Raw genomic sequence first — 13,343 nt, forward strand, 5'->3', positions numbered from 1 at the left:
TGAACAGGGGACTCTTTATACTCAATATAATTTTGTGTATGTAACGGGGGATCACAGTAGGTTATTTGCTCCCTTTATGCCTGTGAGAAAAAAATCATCCCCAATGGCAAAACTTGCTCCAGTACTTTATTTTTTCTTCTGAACACTAGCTAATAAGAAAATATTCTTTCATATACCCAAACTGTTGATACTGCAGCTTAAGTTCGAGTTGATGGTTCCTTTTCCCACTGCTTCCAGACAGTAAATTTCAAGCCTTACTGGAAATCTAGCATTTTTATATTTGGTAAATTTAGATTTTTTTAACATTTTCAATTAAAATTTCTTTAATAAATGGCTTCATGGGAAAAAAATAGAGGAGGCTGATTCTAAAGTTCTTTCACATACCCTGGCCATCGGAGTACTAAAGCCCTCAGTCTCCCCTATGTTACTTCCACAGAAGGATTCAAACCCCTCCAGACTTGCTCTCACAAAAGTCTATCTTCCTTCTGTGTGGGCTAGTCTGCCATGGAGAACTGTGTGAAATGGGAAATACATCGCACCTCCCTGTATTAACCAATTGTGACAACCCCTGAGTGCCACGCTGCTGCAATGAAGTTCATGTCAGGTGCCCTTGTATCTCTGCTCAGAGCTACCAGATAGGGAAGAACATGAGTAATGAGAGCTGCTCCTCCATGTCCAGGCAGAACCATGGCAGGACGTACAGTATCTGATCTGATACCCCCTCTCATGCACCATGAAAGTCCAGTCCATAGCGCACTTACCTCCAGAAAACAGATGAGATGATGGTTCATCAGCTCTGCTGTGTCTGGAGCATGTGGCCTCCAGGCTCTTCCATCCCTGGAGGTGACCCAGTTGCATTACAGGGAGATGCTGAGGCAGTTGGCTGGCTGTGGGCTATTCCTCCTCCTCTGAATGGTGCTTGCAAGGTGCATTCACTTACACTGACAGGCTGCACCTGGCTGTGGCTGCAACAGCTACATCGTCCATTTAGCCTTGGGCTTGCAGAGATACAGTGAAGTTGCTCTCTGTTAAAATGGGGCTGTGGACCACTGAATAGTAATACTAAAGCATGGGGAAAACCTTAATCAACTTCTGCAAAGTGGTTTGAAATGTTTTTCTGCACAAGGACAGAGAGACATTAAGGGGAGAGAAAGCAGCTCCTTTGCAAGCCATGTCAAATGTTTTTAGCAACCTCCACTACAAAAGGAAAGGCAGTGAGCTCTGTTTGTGAATCGTTACCATCCAGCACCATGCTTCCAGATGCTGAGGAAACTGGTTTAACTTGTTTTATGAAAAGAGATAGACAGACATAAACACACAGACATGTATATATAAAGCAGACACACACACACACGTAATCTAGGAGGCAAAGAGACAATCTGTAGCTGCATTTGTGATATCTTCCTGCACCAGGTAAGGAAAACATCTTTTTCCTTTTAACCGGGTGCTGTACATATATTGTTTCCTTGCAGTCTATCTTTACGTTATAGCAGTTCACAAGTTTTTTTTTCTGCAGATGTGTTATTCAATTACTTCAGGGCTTTTCCATTTGTAATATTATGAAGCAATGATAGCCAGCAGACTTCACCTGTCTTTTAGAGATAGCCAGCTTGGTAATTTTAACTCTACCCATTTTATCCACACCAGTAAATCTCATAACATGGTTATAGAGAGATTCCAATTTTTGTAGAACCTTCTCCTGGGAATTCCTGTATACAATATTGCCATAGTCTGTAATGGACATAACCTGTGATTGGATTAATGTTTCCCTAGTGAAGAAGTCAAAGCATTTCATGTTCCTATAACTGGTTTGCAGCTCTGCAGTAAAGGTCTTTGGTGTGGCAGAGAAAATAATTGCAAATGCAGCCCCAATCAGAATATATAATCCCCTCACAGTGAGGGTCTGATTCAGCTCAGTTAGACTGCCTGCACAGGGGTTTGTAGCAAGATTTTTTGTCAGGAGTGCAGAATACACAGGAAATAAGGTAATTTTGTCATTTTAATATTTATCACCCAGTCCTGTACAAAGGGAGGTAAATACATTGCTACTGCTCCAAGGGAGGACCCTCCAGATTCCCAAAGCAGGGTGGAAACAGGTGGGGCAATTCAACAGGGCTCTGGTATTCTCACAAGAGCTCTCCATTTGTGCCCGGATAAACACATGTTTTTGTATTTAGGAGTAGATGTCCAGTTTTGGATCATATTGGATTTGGAACATTTCAAAATCCCTGCTGTTACCTTACCTTAAATCTGACACAAGTGACTGGTAAAGAATTACTTCAGTGTCCAACATGCATTACTTATATCAGAGAGACAGATAATCTTCTCCAGGAAGAAGAGGCTCATGGAAGACCAGAAGTAGGCTCTGAAACAGCATCTATCTCCTCAGATGGAGGAAAAGGATCTCAGTGTTCTTGTGGGAGGAAAGTGAACTAGAGACTGGGGAAAAAAGGTCTCGTTTTCAGCTCCCACGATACTCTCTCCAGACATTTGTGAAATGGTTTGTGCACATCACACATACTCTTGCCACACCAAAGTGTGAGCTCATCATGCAAGCTACAAAAGAGCTTACAATGCAAGGCTACGGCTCCTGTCCGCAGATGGTCAGGGAGAGCTTTCAAGAAATGAAGTTTATTGGTGAACCCCAAAAGCAGAGGTGGGTCTCTGGAGAAAGCACTGAAGAGTCAACTCTGCCTATAGAGGTCAGAGGAGATGTGATAGGGATCTCTGAGTGGAAAAAATGGGTAAGGGAAGCTGTGGGTACACCAGGAGGTGCCAGAGACAGATGTGAAATGGGAGGCAAGAGGAAGGAGTTTGAACATGATGTGCTGGAACAAGGATGGGGAGGGTGGACTCCAGAATGGGCGTGCTGCCCAACTGAGGAGTAAGGCAGATGCTCTTGGCAGATAACCTTATTTTTGGATGTTATGGTGTTGCTAGGCAGGTGGAGAGGATGGGAAGAAGGTTACCAGCTTGGGGCTTGACAAATGGGATGTCATCATTTCCCATATGGGTAAGTGTCTCCAGTCTGTCCTTTCTATCCACCTGAAAGCTTAGGATATCTCCACAGAAAGGAAGCATTCCTGGCAGAGATGAGCATTCTACATTAGGTCTATACTGAGATCTGGAAATTGCAGACTGTGGGACAGATCTGGGTGGCAGAAGGCGAGTAAGAAGTGGTAACACTAATTTCCAGAAAGACCTAGTAATTAAATCTAAACTTAAAAGACTGACTTTTACAAGTCAGATAGCAGAAGCCTCTTGCAGCTGATAGCAGGGCAGCACAAGAGCTTCCCCAGAACCTGCTTGTCCACATCTTGGTGTTGAAATGACTCTGGGGGCCTGTGAGGAGGAAGGAAACAGACTCATTCCACAGCTGCATTTATAACTTTATTCATATTTCTAGAGTGTTTCTGTTCAGTGGCTAAGCAAATACCTGAAACTCTTTTGTTATATACATAGAGATAGATATATATTTATAGAACCATTCAAAAAGAAATAATGAATATGCAGTAGGAACATTATTACCCTGGTAAACCAACTTTGAAAGTCTTCCACTAAAACCGTATAAAACCCAACCATAGTCATAAATTAACACTAGATTAATTCGAAGGAGAACTTATCCCCCCTCTGCGTACCTTCTAATCCATATCTCCAAGAGGTCATTTTAATTATCAGACTGTCACTGCTATTCATTACTCTGCTTTTGGAGACAGAGAGCCAACACTGTGACTTTTGGATGCCTTGGAATTCATCGTATGAAGGCATTTTATTCCCCCTAAAATCTGCACAGTTTAACCCCCCTCACCTTGAAATGCTGACAATATCAGGTTTTCTTGGTGTTTTAAATAATTTTCCTTCCAGTGGGATATCTCCCTCTTGTTTTCAACCAAGTTCCTCTTACCAAAGAGAAGAAAGTTAACTAATGAAAGCCCAGGTAACGAGTGCCTAATGCACAGACACAATAGCTTCAGTTTTGTCAGACCTCAAATAACTTGCCCTTTTTGCATTTGGTATGCAAAGCCAAATATTTGTTCTAACTTGTACCTGCTCACTGTTATACTACCTGAATGGAAACCATGTGCCAGTTGCTCCTTGGAAGTGTGTTGTGATGGGGATTCAGAAGTGCATGTGAGGTCCTGAGAAGCAGAACACAGACCTCAGTCTTGACTCTGCTTGTCTTATTGTTTACATGTATGGAAGGGAGCTCAGGGACCTCACACAGAGCTCTCTTCTATCCCCCATGACATAATATGGGAACTGTATTCAAAGACAGATGAGCACTTAGGAGGGCCTGCTAGCTTCCTGGCTGCATAAATGTAACCAAGTTGCTTTAACTTCTACCTAGGATCACATCTTGGTTCTGTGTCGGTCATGCTCAGACCTTGCAGCCAGGTCTCCATTGCCGAAGAATAACAGAGTACTTTCACAAGTAACAGTAAATTTAAGTTACCTGGAACGTCTGTTTAGTCCACAATTATCAATTTTTCTCACACCTTTTCATTTAGGCCCAGGATGCATTCTTCTCACACACAGGCCAGTACAAGGACCCAGCTAAGTCTGACTTTCTTCCTAGATTACAGTGCTCAAGTCCTGGGAGAGAGGAAAGGAGCAACCAACCCAGGTTTTTTACTAGAGTGTCTGGGGCTACTACTTCTTTGGGACCACCTGACACCAAGAGGCACTCCTTCAGTCTTGTTTCACATGTCTTTGTTCACCTCCAGTCTAGTTCATTCTTTCCCTCGCTATCGTTGGGTCTTTGCATGTTCTTTTCCTCCAAGCCACGATTGCAGGCCAACTCCTGGCAGAAGACAGTGAAGAGAAGCTGCTTCCCAAGTGTTCTGATGGGTTGGCAAGAGGGACTGATAGGTGCACTGTCCCTTCCAATTCCCTGGGAAACACTCAGACTCTGCTCAGTCACCCTCTTTTACCCACCGTTGGCCTTGCGCTTCAAATCCACATCACTGGCAGATGTTTCGATTAGTTACACAAGACAGGAGAACCTAATCATGGTGGCTTTGAGCAGAGAAATCATGTGCCACCCATATAGTGGGAAGATGGTGAGGTTTCACTTGGGATTTCTTATAGTAATGGCACAACACTGTTTGTTCATTCCTTTCAGCACTACCCCTAACTTACACTGCCTCAGCCATACATCTTCTGGGAGGTCTAGTCTTTCTAGACCCCAGCCTGTTTTTGCTGGAGGACCATGGTTCCTGCCTGTTAGACAGCTCTTGCAGCCAGTTTCATGCCTGCAGCCTGACAGTAACATTTCTCATATGACCATTTTCCTCAAATGATCTGATGGAAGAGCAAAAAACCTAACCATGCAGCGGATGATAAACGGCACACTGAGGAGCGCCTGCCTGACTCCCAGAAGCTATTTGTCAGGCTCTCTTAATGCAAGCTAACAGGGCTAGCACATGCAATTGGCATAAGAGCTTCTGAGCCTGACACTAAAAGGGGAGACATCACATGGTGCAGCAGGGGAGCCAGGACTCCCTCGTTAGCTCATCATATGGATTATCCCTTTAAAGAGAGAGAGCAAGGCTGGAAGAAGAAGGGGAGGCTGTCTCATTTTAACAAATAGCCTTTCAGCCCCTGCAAATGATTTCTGTAAATCTATTGAGTCACTCTTCTTTTCTCAGAGATGAAACAAAAAATAAGAAAAAAGAAAAAAGAAAAAAAGCCCTGAAATTGATTTACCGTCCATAAATAAAAAGAGGAATCAATAGTAAAATTTCTAGCTAATTTCCCTCTCCCTTTTTCCTCCATGGACTATTTGTTATCTTAGAAATAGTTATCTGAGAAAAAAAGAGAAACGTCATTGGTTCCAGACCCAGATGTGCTCTTCCACCTTGCCTCACACCACAGACCAGTCCTCCTCTTCTTCCTCCTCCTGCTCCTCTCATCGTGTGGAGACAGACGGGTCCTTCAGATGTGCCTGGCTCCTCTTCTCTGGCTTGCCACCAGCATGGCTGTTCCCTTGGCCCCGCTGGGTAGAGCATTTAAAAAGCGGCAGTTTTTCTTTCCTGCCAAAGGAAGAGAGAGAGAGGACAGGTACTGTAAAATGCTGTGGCGTTTCAGCAGCAGGTAAGCTGCGTGTGGGATGTGCTCTGAGGAGAAGCCATGTGTAACATCTCAGTGAAGTGCATCTGCAAAGAATGCTTTGGCAGTTCACAACAAATTAGAGGTGGTTAAAGACCAGCTGGTTCCATCCTTCTCTGGCCAGAGCAGGGTTAGTCCTTCCAGGAGACTTCAAGGGCTTTGTGCTAGCTCTGAGCTCTCCAAGAGAACGGCCCCACTGCTTCCCCTTGGACTAATGCACTTACTGCTGTTTTCTCCTCACTGCAGCCCCCACATGCATGAAATGTTTCACTTAATTTCTGCTCATTAACAAGCCCTTGTATCACAGAGCATATACCATACACTATCATACATGATGCCAGTGCTTCCAGTATCCAGACCAGTGCCTTCCAAGAGCCTGATGTAATACTGCTATTCACCATGCCTATTAAATCCAATTATCTAAAAGTCATGCAAAACGTCTGTTCTCACTGTAGTTTGGAGTGTGGCATTTCCAGCACACCTTTTGTACTACAGTCCTAGCAGAGCAGTGGGAGTCAAACTGCTGACCTCCAAAGGAGCGGAGTTATGCTATGTACAACATACTTTTGCAGTGATGCCCCAGGAGTTCATGGGCTAAGAACTGAGCTCCTCACAGCTCCACACCACAGAAACAGCTTCTTGGCTTCCCACTGCTTGTCTGGGGGAGACAGACCTATTTTGTAACACTTTGGTTCTTAATAAGGGTACTTGTTTCCCAGACAAAGTGCTGCTGGGTGTATGTTTATGGTGTGCAGAATGAATGTTTGCTGCTTTAAGGAAAAGTAAATCTCTATCCTCTCTTATCCATTAATTCTGTAACATTTCTGTTCTGTTTACTTATGTAGCCTCTGCTTAGGGGCCTTAATTAAAATCCTCCATCCCACAGCCCAGCACTCTCACTGCCTCTCCGCCCTCCAGGTCCTGACACATTTGTGTATCACAGCAAGATGGACACAAGTGACCAGACAGCCTCAGCCCTGATCTGTCTAGCTGCTACGCAGAGCCAGACCTCTGGAAAAGTGGCACAACTTGCATTATTGTACCCTGAGCCATCACTTTGATGAGAGGCTGAATGGCAGGGGGTGTCGGTCCTGCACCACCATCACTGCTGCTCAGGGAGACTCAGGCAGCAAGGGGCCACGCCAGAGCAGGGAGCTTTGCCTCACCCTCTGCAAGCACCAAGGTGTTACACTGGAACTGCAGAGATGCCTCTGAGCCAAACTCTGGAACCAGAAGCCAGAGGAACCAGGTCTTGGCTGCCTGCTGGCAGTCAAGACAGCCCTACAACTCTGCCAGCAGAGAATGGAGTCCCTGTATAGTTTCCTCAAGCAGCGCCTGCTCCCAGCAGCCATCAGCATCCCTTGTGTGCACCAAACTCCAGCTCTGTGGTGCTGCATCTCCTGCTCGTCATGGCAGAGCATAAGTTACTATGGGTTCCCATCTTGAGGAAGGAAAGCAAACCATACTCACACCAGCCAAGGGGCTCCAATTAGCCTTCAGGGTGTCCACTCATACAGCTCTGGGCTCGTCCCCGGTACCTGCCATGCCCTGCTGGTTCTGTTCATTTACCCCCACTGCTATGGCAGGGCATAAACAGAGAGGGTCCTCTTCTTGTGCATGATCTACTCTCAGCACTTAGTCTGCTCCTTCTAGTATCAGTTATCCGTATGTGATACAGAGCTGGAGACCCAAGCCAAGCTTGTGCTCATGCTGAATCAGTTCATACTGAGACATGATTGCTATGAAGGGGAGAACCTATCTGTTCACATAGCCATAGCACCAAATGTGAAGTGACCATGCAGAAGATTCATGGAGAACTGAAAGGAAAAGAGCTGAGATGGAAACCTAGGTTTCCTGATCCCTCTACCCTGACTCACCCCGGAGTAGCTGGGCTCCTCCAAATCTGCCTTCCCCGCAACACATGTGTGGTTTTGTCAGTGCTTCTGCTTTTATTTGCAGAAGGAGGCTTCAAAATAGATTTTAAAAGAATTGAAATAATGTGGGGGTCAATGGGGCACTGGGCTAAGGGGGATTTACCTCCACCAGGCCTCCCCTCCCCTCTGTCATCACAGCTGCCACCAGTTCAGCATCTACTGCATCTCCACAGTTCAGTCACCAACCTAAGGCACAGCGGTATTTTGAAGAGATAAACACTGAGACAAAAATAAATAAATTAGGACCCTGGGAGGAAGACCCGAGAGGCACACTGAAGTGAGAACAAGCGCTTTCTCTCCTTCTATGTATAATTACATTGACATGTTCCTAGACAACGCTGGAGACCCAAACACAGCAGCAGCTGTGGACCAAACAGAACCCCCCCCAAAACATAGGAAAGCAAGCCAGTTAATCCATCCCTTGCCCTGGGGCTGCTTCAGCACTGCTTGTGTCACTGCTGTCAGCCTGCCTGCTTGCTCCCAGGAGCAGAGCCAGCTTGGGACCAGCAGGCAGGGCTCGGCTCACGGCCACACCGGGGCTGGCACCATACAGACACCGATTTCTGAGCTCACTCAGCCAGTCCACTAAGTGCTGAATGTCATTCCCACTCTCCTCTCTGCAGGTGAAGGAAACAATATGATACGAAACATGCAGAGGGTAAAAGCAGATCTTAAACCTCCTTCCTTTTCCATGATTTGGGTAACACAGGAAAAGGAAATTCTGTCTATCCAACAACACTTTCAGGTGAGATTCTTAAACACTGGTCTTTTCCAGCAGCGATCCAGGCATCCACTAAACTGAAGCATCGTGAGTATCAGCCACTCTGTTCACATCAGGCACTTGTGACAAAGTGATTTTTTTAGATGTACAGCCAATTGACAGACAGTCATGATCAAATCACGACTTTGCAGCATGCTCATCGCACATACAACAGTTAATCTTGCAGCCATGCAAACTGTTCTGCAAATTGAAATCTCAGAGGCATAGCAATTACAATACCAAATTTATACCACATCTCTCAGTCAACTAATTGTACATCCAAGAAATCACCACTTGAATAATCTGAATACATTCACCTTTACAGCTAAAAAAACCTGCACTACATGCTTGATCTCAACACAATTTTGAGTTACAGAACCCCATGGGAAAAATATGCCAGTCTCTGATTTCAACAGCAAAATTGCTTCTATCTAAATACAGCAGATGCATAATTCACACTGAAGTCTAACATCTCTGTTTCTGGTGATGCTGTTTTTAACATTTTGCAAAATGGGGATGTTCCTATTGCTTCCTGGGGTATTCCCAGCCCATCTACAGGAAGACAAGCCCTATATACATCTACTGAAAATTAAATGTAGATGTTCACATCTAAAACAACTGTATCTGGATTTCTTGTTGTTAGGAAAACTTCAGCCTTAAAGGTCTTAAAATGAATCAGCAGACTTATAAACCAGGCTAATGTTTTAGATGAGCTGAGCTTTACAAAGCCACTGCCATAAGCACGCTTGTGCCACTGTGGCATTTTGTGACTTTTGCTTCCATCCAGCAAAGCAAATTGAGGTGGGGTGCAATAGATCTGATTTAGTGACTTTGCAGCTGACATATTAAAGAAGGCAAAAATAAAATAGAATTCTGTGTTTAAATTGCAAAGGAACTGGAAAACAAAGTTACCTAGGCCACATGAGTGGGATGAAAAATTAATCATCAAGGCTGGAAAATGGCTAACCTCTGATCCCTGAAACCAAGAAATCTGGCTGCTGCCATGTACCTGCTGATCTAATTTTTTACACTTTCCCCTCCATACAGAGAAGATGCATTTCCATTGCAGCCATCACAGCTGAACAATCAATGCCTGATTACTTCAAATGCTACACTCTCAGGGATGCACAATTAACCAGGCCCATATTTGACACTGCAAAGGGAGTGCAGTATTTTCTGGGGATGTCTGACAAGTTTAAAACATAAAAAACACAAATCAAATGGCCCAGCAGATAATGACAGCCAGTGCCCTGGCAGTTAGATGATGTGCGTGCTCCAAAGTAAGGCCAATTACAAGCAATAAAAACAAATTTGAAATGTTAGAGCAAAGGTCAAAGATCCTCAGTCATTACCACAGGCTTGATTTTTTTCTTTTTTTTTTCAAGTGGACACCAGTGCCTCTTTCCAGAAAGTGAGCACAAATCCATGCTTGACAGATGACTGCCCACCTATTACAACAGATGATGATCTCTGGGCCATACAAACCCCACCAAGGTGGTACATGGAGAATCCCAGCACTGTCTGAAAATCTCATTAGATCCATACCCTGTGTCCCAGCATTTCTGAATGCAGGACCTGGTACGTGCTGCTTATAAAGCCTATTAGAACCTGCTTCCCCAGGAGAGAATCATAAAAGCATAGAATCATAGAATCACCAGGTCGGAGAAGACCTCTTGGGTCATCGAGTGCAACTGTTTCTATCTGCCACTAAACCATATCCCTGAGCACCTCATCCACCCATCATTTAAGTGCCTCCAGGGATGGTGACTCAACCACCTCCCTAGGCAGCCTGTTCCAGTGCCCAATAAACCTTTCTGTGAAAATTTTTTTCCTAATATTCAGCCTAAACCTCCTCTGGTGCAGCTTGAGGCCATTCCCTCTTGTTCTGTCCTCTGTCACTTGGGAGAAGAGCCCAGCTCCCTCCTCTCTACAACCTTCTTTCAGGTACTTGTAGAGAACAATAAGGTCTCCCCTCAGCCATTTCTTCTCAAGAGTGCTAAGGGTGCATTCAATACCTTCATCCAGGTCATTGATAAAGATATTGAACAGGGCTGGACCCAGCACTGAGCCCTGGGGCAACACTTGTAACCGGCCTCCAGCTGGAGTTAACTCCATTTACCACAACTCTTTGGGCTCAGCCATCCAACCAGTTTTCCACCATCCAACCAGTTTTTCACTGCAAAGTTTGGATGTCTCTCCCTCAATCACAGAAAGGATTCTGCTACTCTCATCCATTTCTCCATTCCTGCTCTTCTTCCCCAGCTCACTGCAGTAAGGCACACCTCCTTCACCAAGGAGACAACACACCAGAGGCAGGAATGGTTAGCCTGTAACTGGAACCACATTACCACAAGAATTACCACAAGAGAAGGAGAAATAGGCACAATTATGGGCAATACACACAGCTAAGACACAGCCATTGATGTATATCTTTACTGACTCTGGAGCAGGAAACTGCAGAGAGGATAGGAATAGGTTTTGTCTTGCTTCCTATCCTGTACCTAAGGAGCAGCAGGACAATAACGGGTTACACTTACCTGATGAGATGCTAGCAGAAAATGACCGCTTCTTGAGCTTGTGCTTGTTCAAATTACTAATATGATATTTGGATGAACGTGCTATATACATCAGACATTACCCTTGTCAAACCACCTTACATATAGCATCTCTCTGCTTTCAAAGCAGAGTGCTCTGTCCTGCTCTTTAGAAATACAGGAAGAACCCAGATGGGTGAGGTGTGAAATAACACAGATGCTGTAAATCTACTTACCAAGCCCTGGCTTCCTCAGAACAACAAGCCCAAGGAAGGAAAAGGAAAAGCAGGTGGATATCTCCAGGCGTATCTATATAAGGATGCCTGTGAGAGCTAATTCAAACACATTTAGAGTGTAAATGTAAAGCTGATTAGTGAAACCGCAGTAAGCTCCTATGTGGATATACTCCTTCAGAGTTAAAGGAGCTATAATTCAATTTATTCATTTAGCTCATTTCCAAAAGTAAATTAAAGTAGAGTAAATTAAATTATATCAGCTGACAGCACCTTCGTTTTGAAAGGGATTGTTAACATGGACCCAATCTACTTCATACAGTAATGCAGATCATTTTCTCCTGCTGGGCCACCCGTCAGGTACACTGGCTCCCCGGGCTAGTTCTGAAGTATTTTTACACACACACTCTGTTCAGGGACTATCTGAAAGCAGGACCAAGCCAGAAGTGTATTTTGCTGTTTACATATGCTTTAGTGTGTGTGTGTGTTTAAATCCAAGGTAAAATCCTTCCAGACGGCATTCTGGTTCCCAAAAGCTTGTCAAGTAATTGTAATATGGTGTTTTGGTGAGCCCTCTGCTGGGAGCTGGCCAAGCACTGCAAATCTCCCCAAACTCTGCAAATGGATCCTTTTCGTTGAACCCACGCAAATGTGTCACCATTTAAAACCTGAAAGGTTTTCTTTAACGACAGCTACAAGTATCAAGAGTTGCGTAAAATGTGCAGACATGTGTGGGAGTGAGCTGACAGATTATAATTACCAGCAGAGAAGGGGGAAAAAACAAAAATTAATTTTTCAGGCAAAACATATAATTTGCCTTTAAACCATAGCATTGCTCCCATTACTAATGCAATTTACAGCCCTGGAAATCAGATTGTAGCTGTTTGACTCTTAAGCAGTTTTTCTTTTTTTAAAATTTTCCTTTTAAAGGAGCACTGACCAATGTGGGAGGATAAAGCAAGGGGTTTTTTAGATGCTCATATGAGCTTTACACTGTTTGAACACGCAGACAGCGAAGTAAGACATTCAGCAGGCTCTGGCTGCGAGGTGGAGCTTCTGTGCTGGTTGGTAGGATCAGGCACCACTGCAGCCCTGGCCAGTCCTGCTAGTAACATAAGGAAGATTTAAATACAGTCTGGTCCCACTTGTCCCTACAGAAGTGACGCAGTATAGAGCATCAGGGTGCTCGCCATGAAATCCCTGAGACAGGCTGCAATCCTCCCTCCAAAGGAGCTGGCATGGTGATGGAGAGTTTTGCAGCTGACTCTCCTTTTTTTTACCCTCATTTAATTTCCTCCTTTCTCTGTGAACTGTAAGTGGTTTTGCTGACCTCTCTCTGGAGCAGCTTTGGAGAAAGGGGAACAAACTATTTACTTTGCTGTGTCTGCACAATTCAAGAGGCATTGACAGTGCCTTGGGACTCTCAGAGAGTCCCTTCACATCCTCGAGGCTGCAGAAGGATGAGCTGCTGATGCTACAAGTAACCTGGGGAGGCAAAGAGCCTGTGTGTATCCTCTGTGGGCAAGAAAAAAGGCCAGATCCAGAAGTAGCTTCAGGATTGCTCTGGGACACTTCTGATTCAAGACCCAAGTCAGTTTTATTTTGCAGTAACTAAAAACAAATTAAAATTATGGAGACACTGAACTTGCCCTTAATAGCAGCAGCAGCCTTTCAGACTGGCTGAAATGTGCAGCAGAAATCTGAGCTGCCTCTTTGGTCATGCTGGAGAACATATTGTTTGTTTGGCCCGCATAGACCTTTCATTCAAACCAGT

General features: G+C 44.5%; 1 protein-coding gene across 1 annotated transcript in view; it reads right to left on the minus strand.

Moving 5' to 3' along the window:
* Positions 1–4,998: 4,998 nt before the first annotated feature.
* The window catches only part of LOC138723714 (BEN domain-containing protein 5-like), a 935,765-nt gene continuing 927,420 nt past the window's right edge, over positions 4,999–13,343 (minus strand). Inside the window, exon 13 of the mRNA XM_069863065.1 lies at positions 4,999–6,032. Within this exon, the coding sequence (XP_069719166.1) occupies positions 5,909–6,032 (124 nt within the window). The 3' untranslated portion in view covers positions 4,999–5,908. The remainder of the gene's footprint in view (positions 6,033–13,343) is intronic.

This window comes from Phaenicophaeus curvirostris, chromosome 8 (genome assembly GCF_032191515.1).
Source record: "Phaenicophaeus curvirostris isolate KB17595 chromosome 8, BPBGC_Pcur_1.0, whole genome shotgun sequence".
Taxonomy (NCBI): domain Eukaryota; kingdom Metazoa; phylum Chordata; class Aves; order Cuculiformes; family Cuculidae; genus Phaenicophaeus; species Phaenicophaeus curvirostris.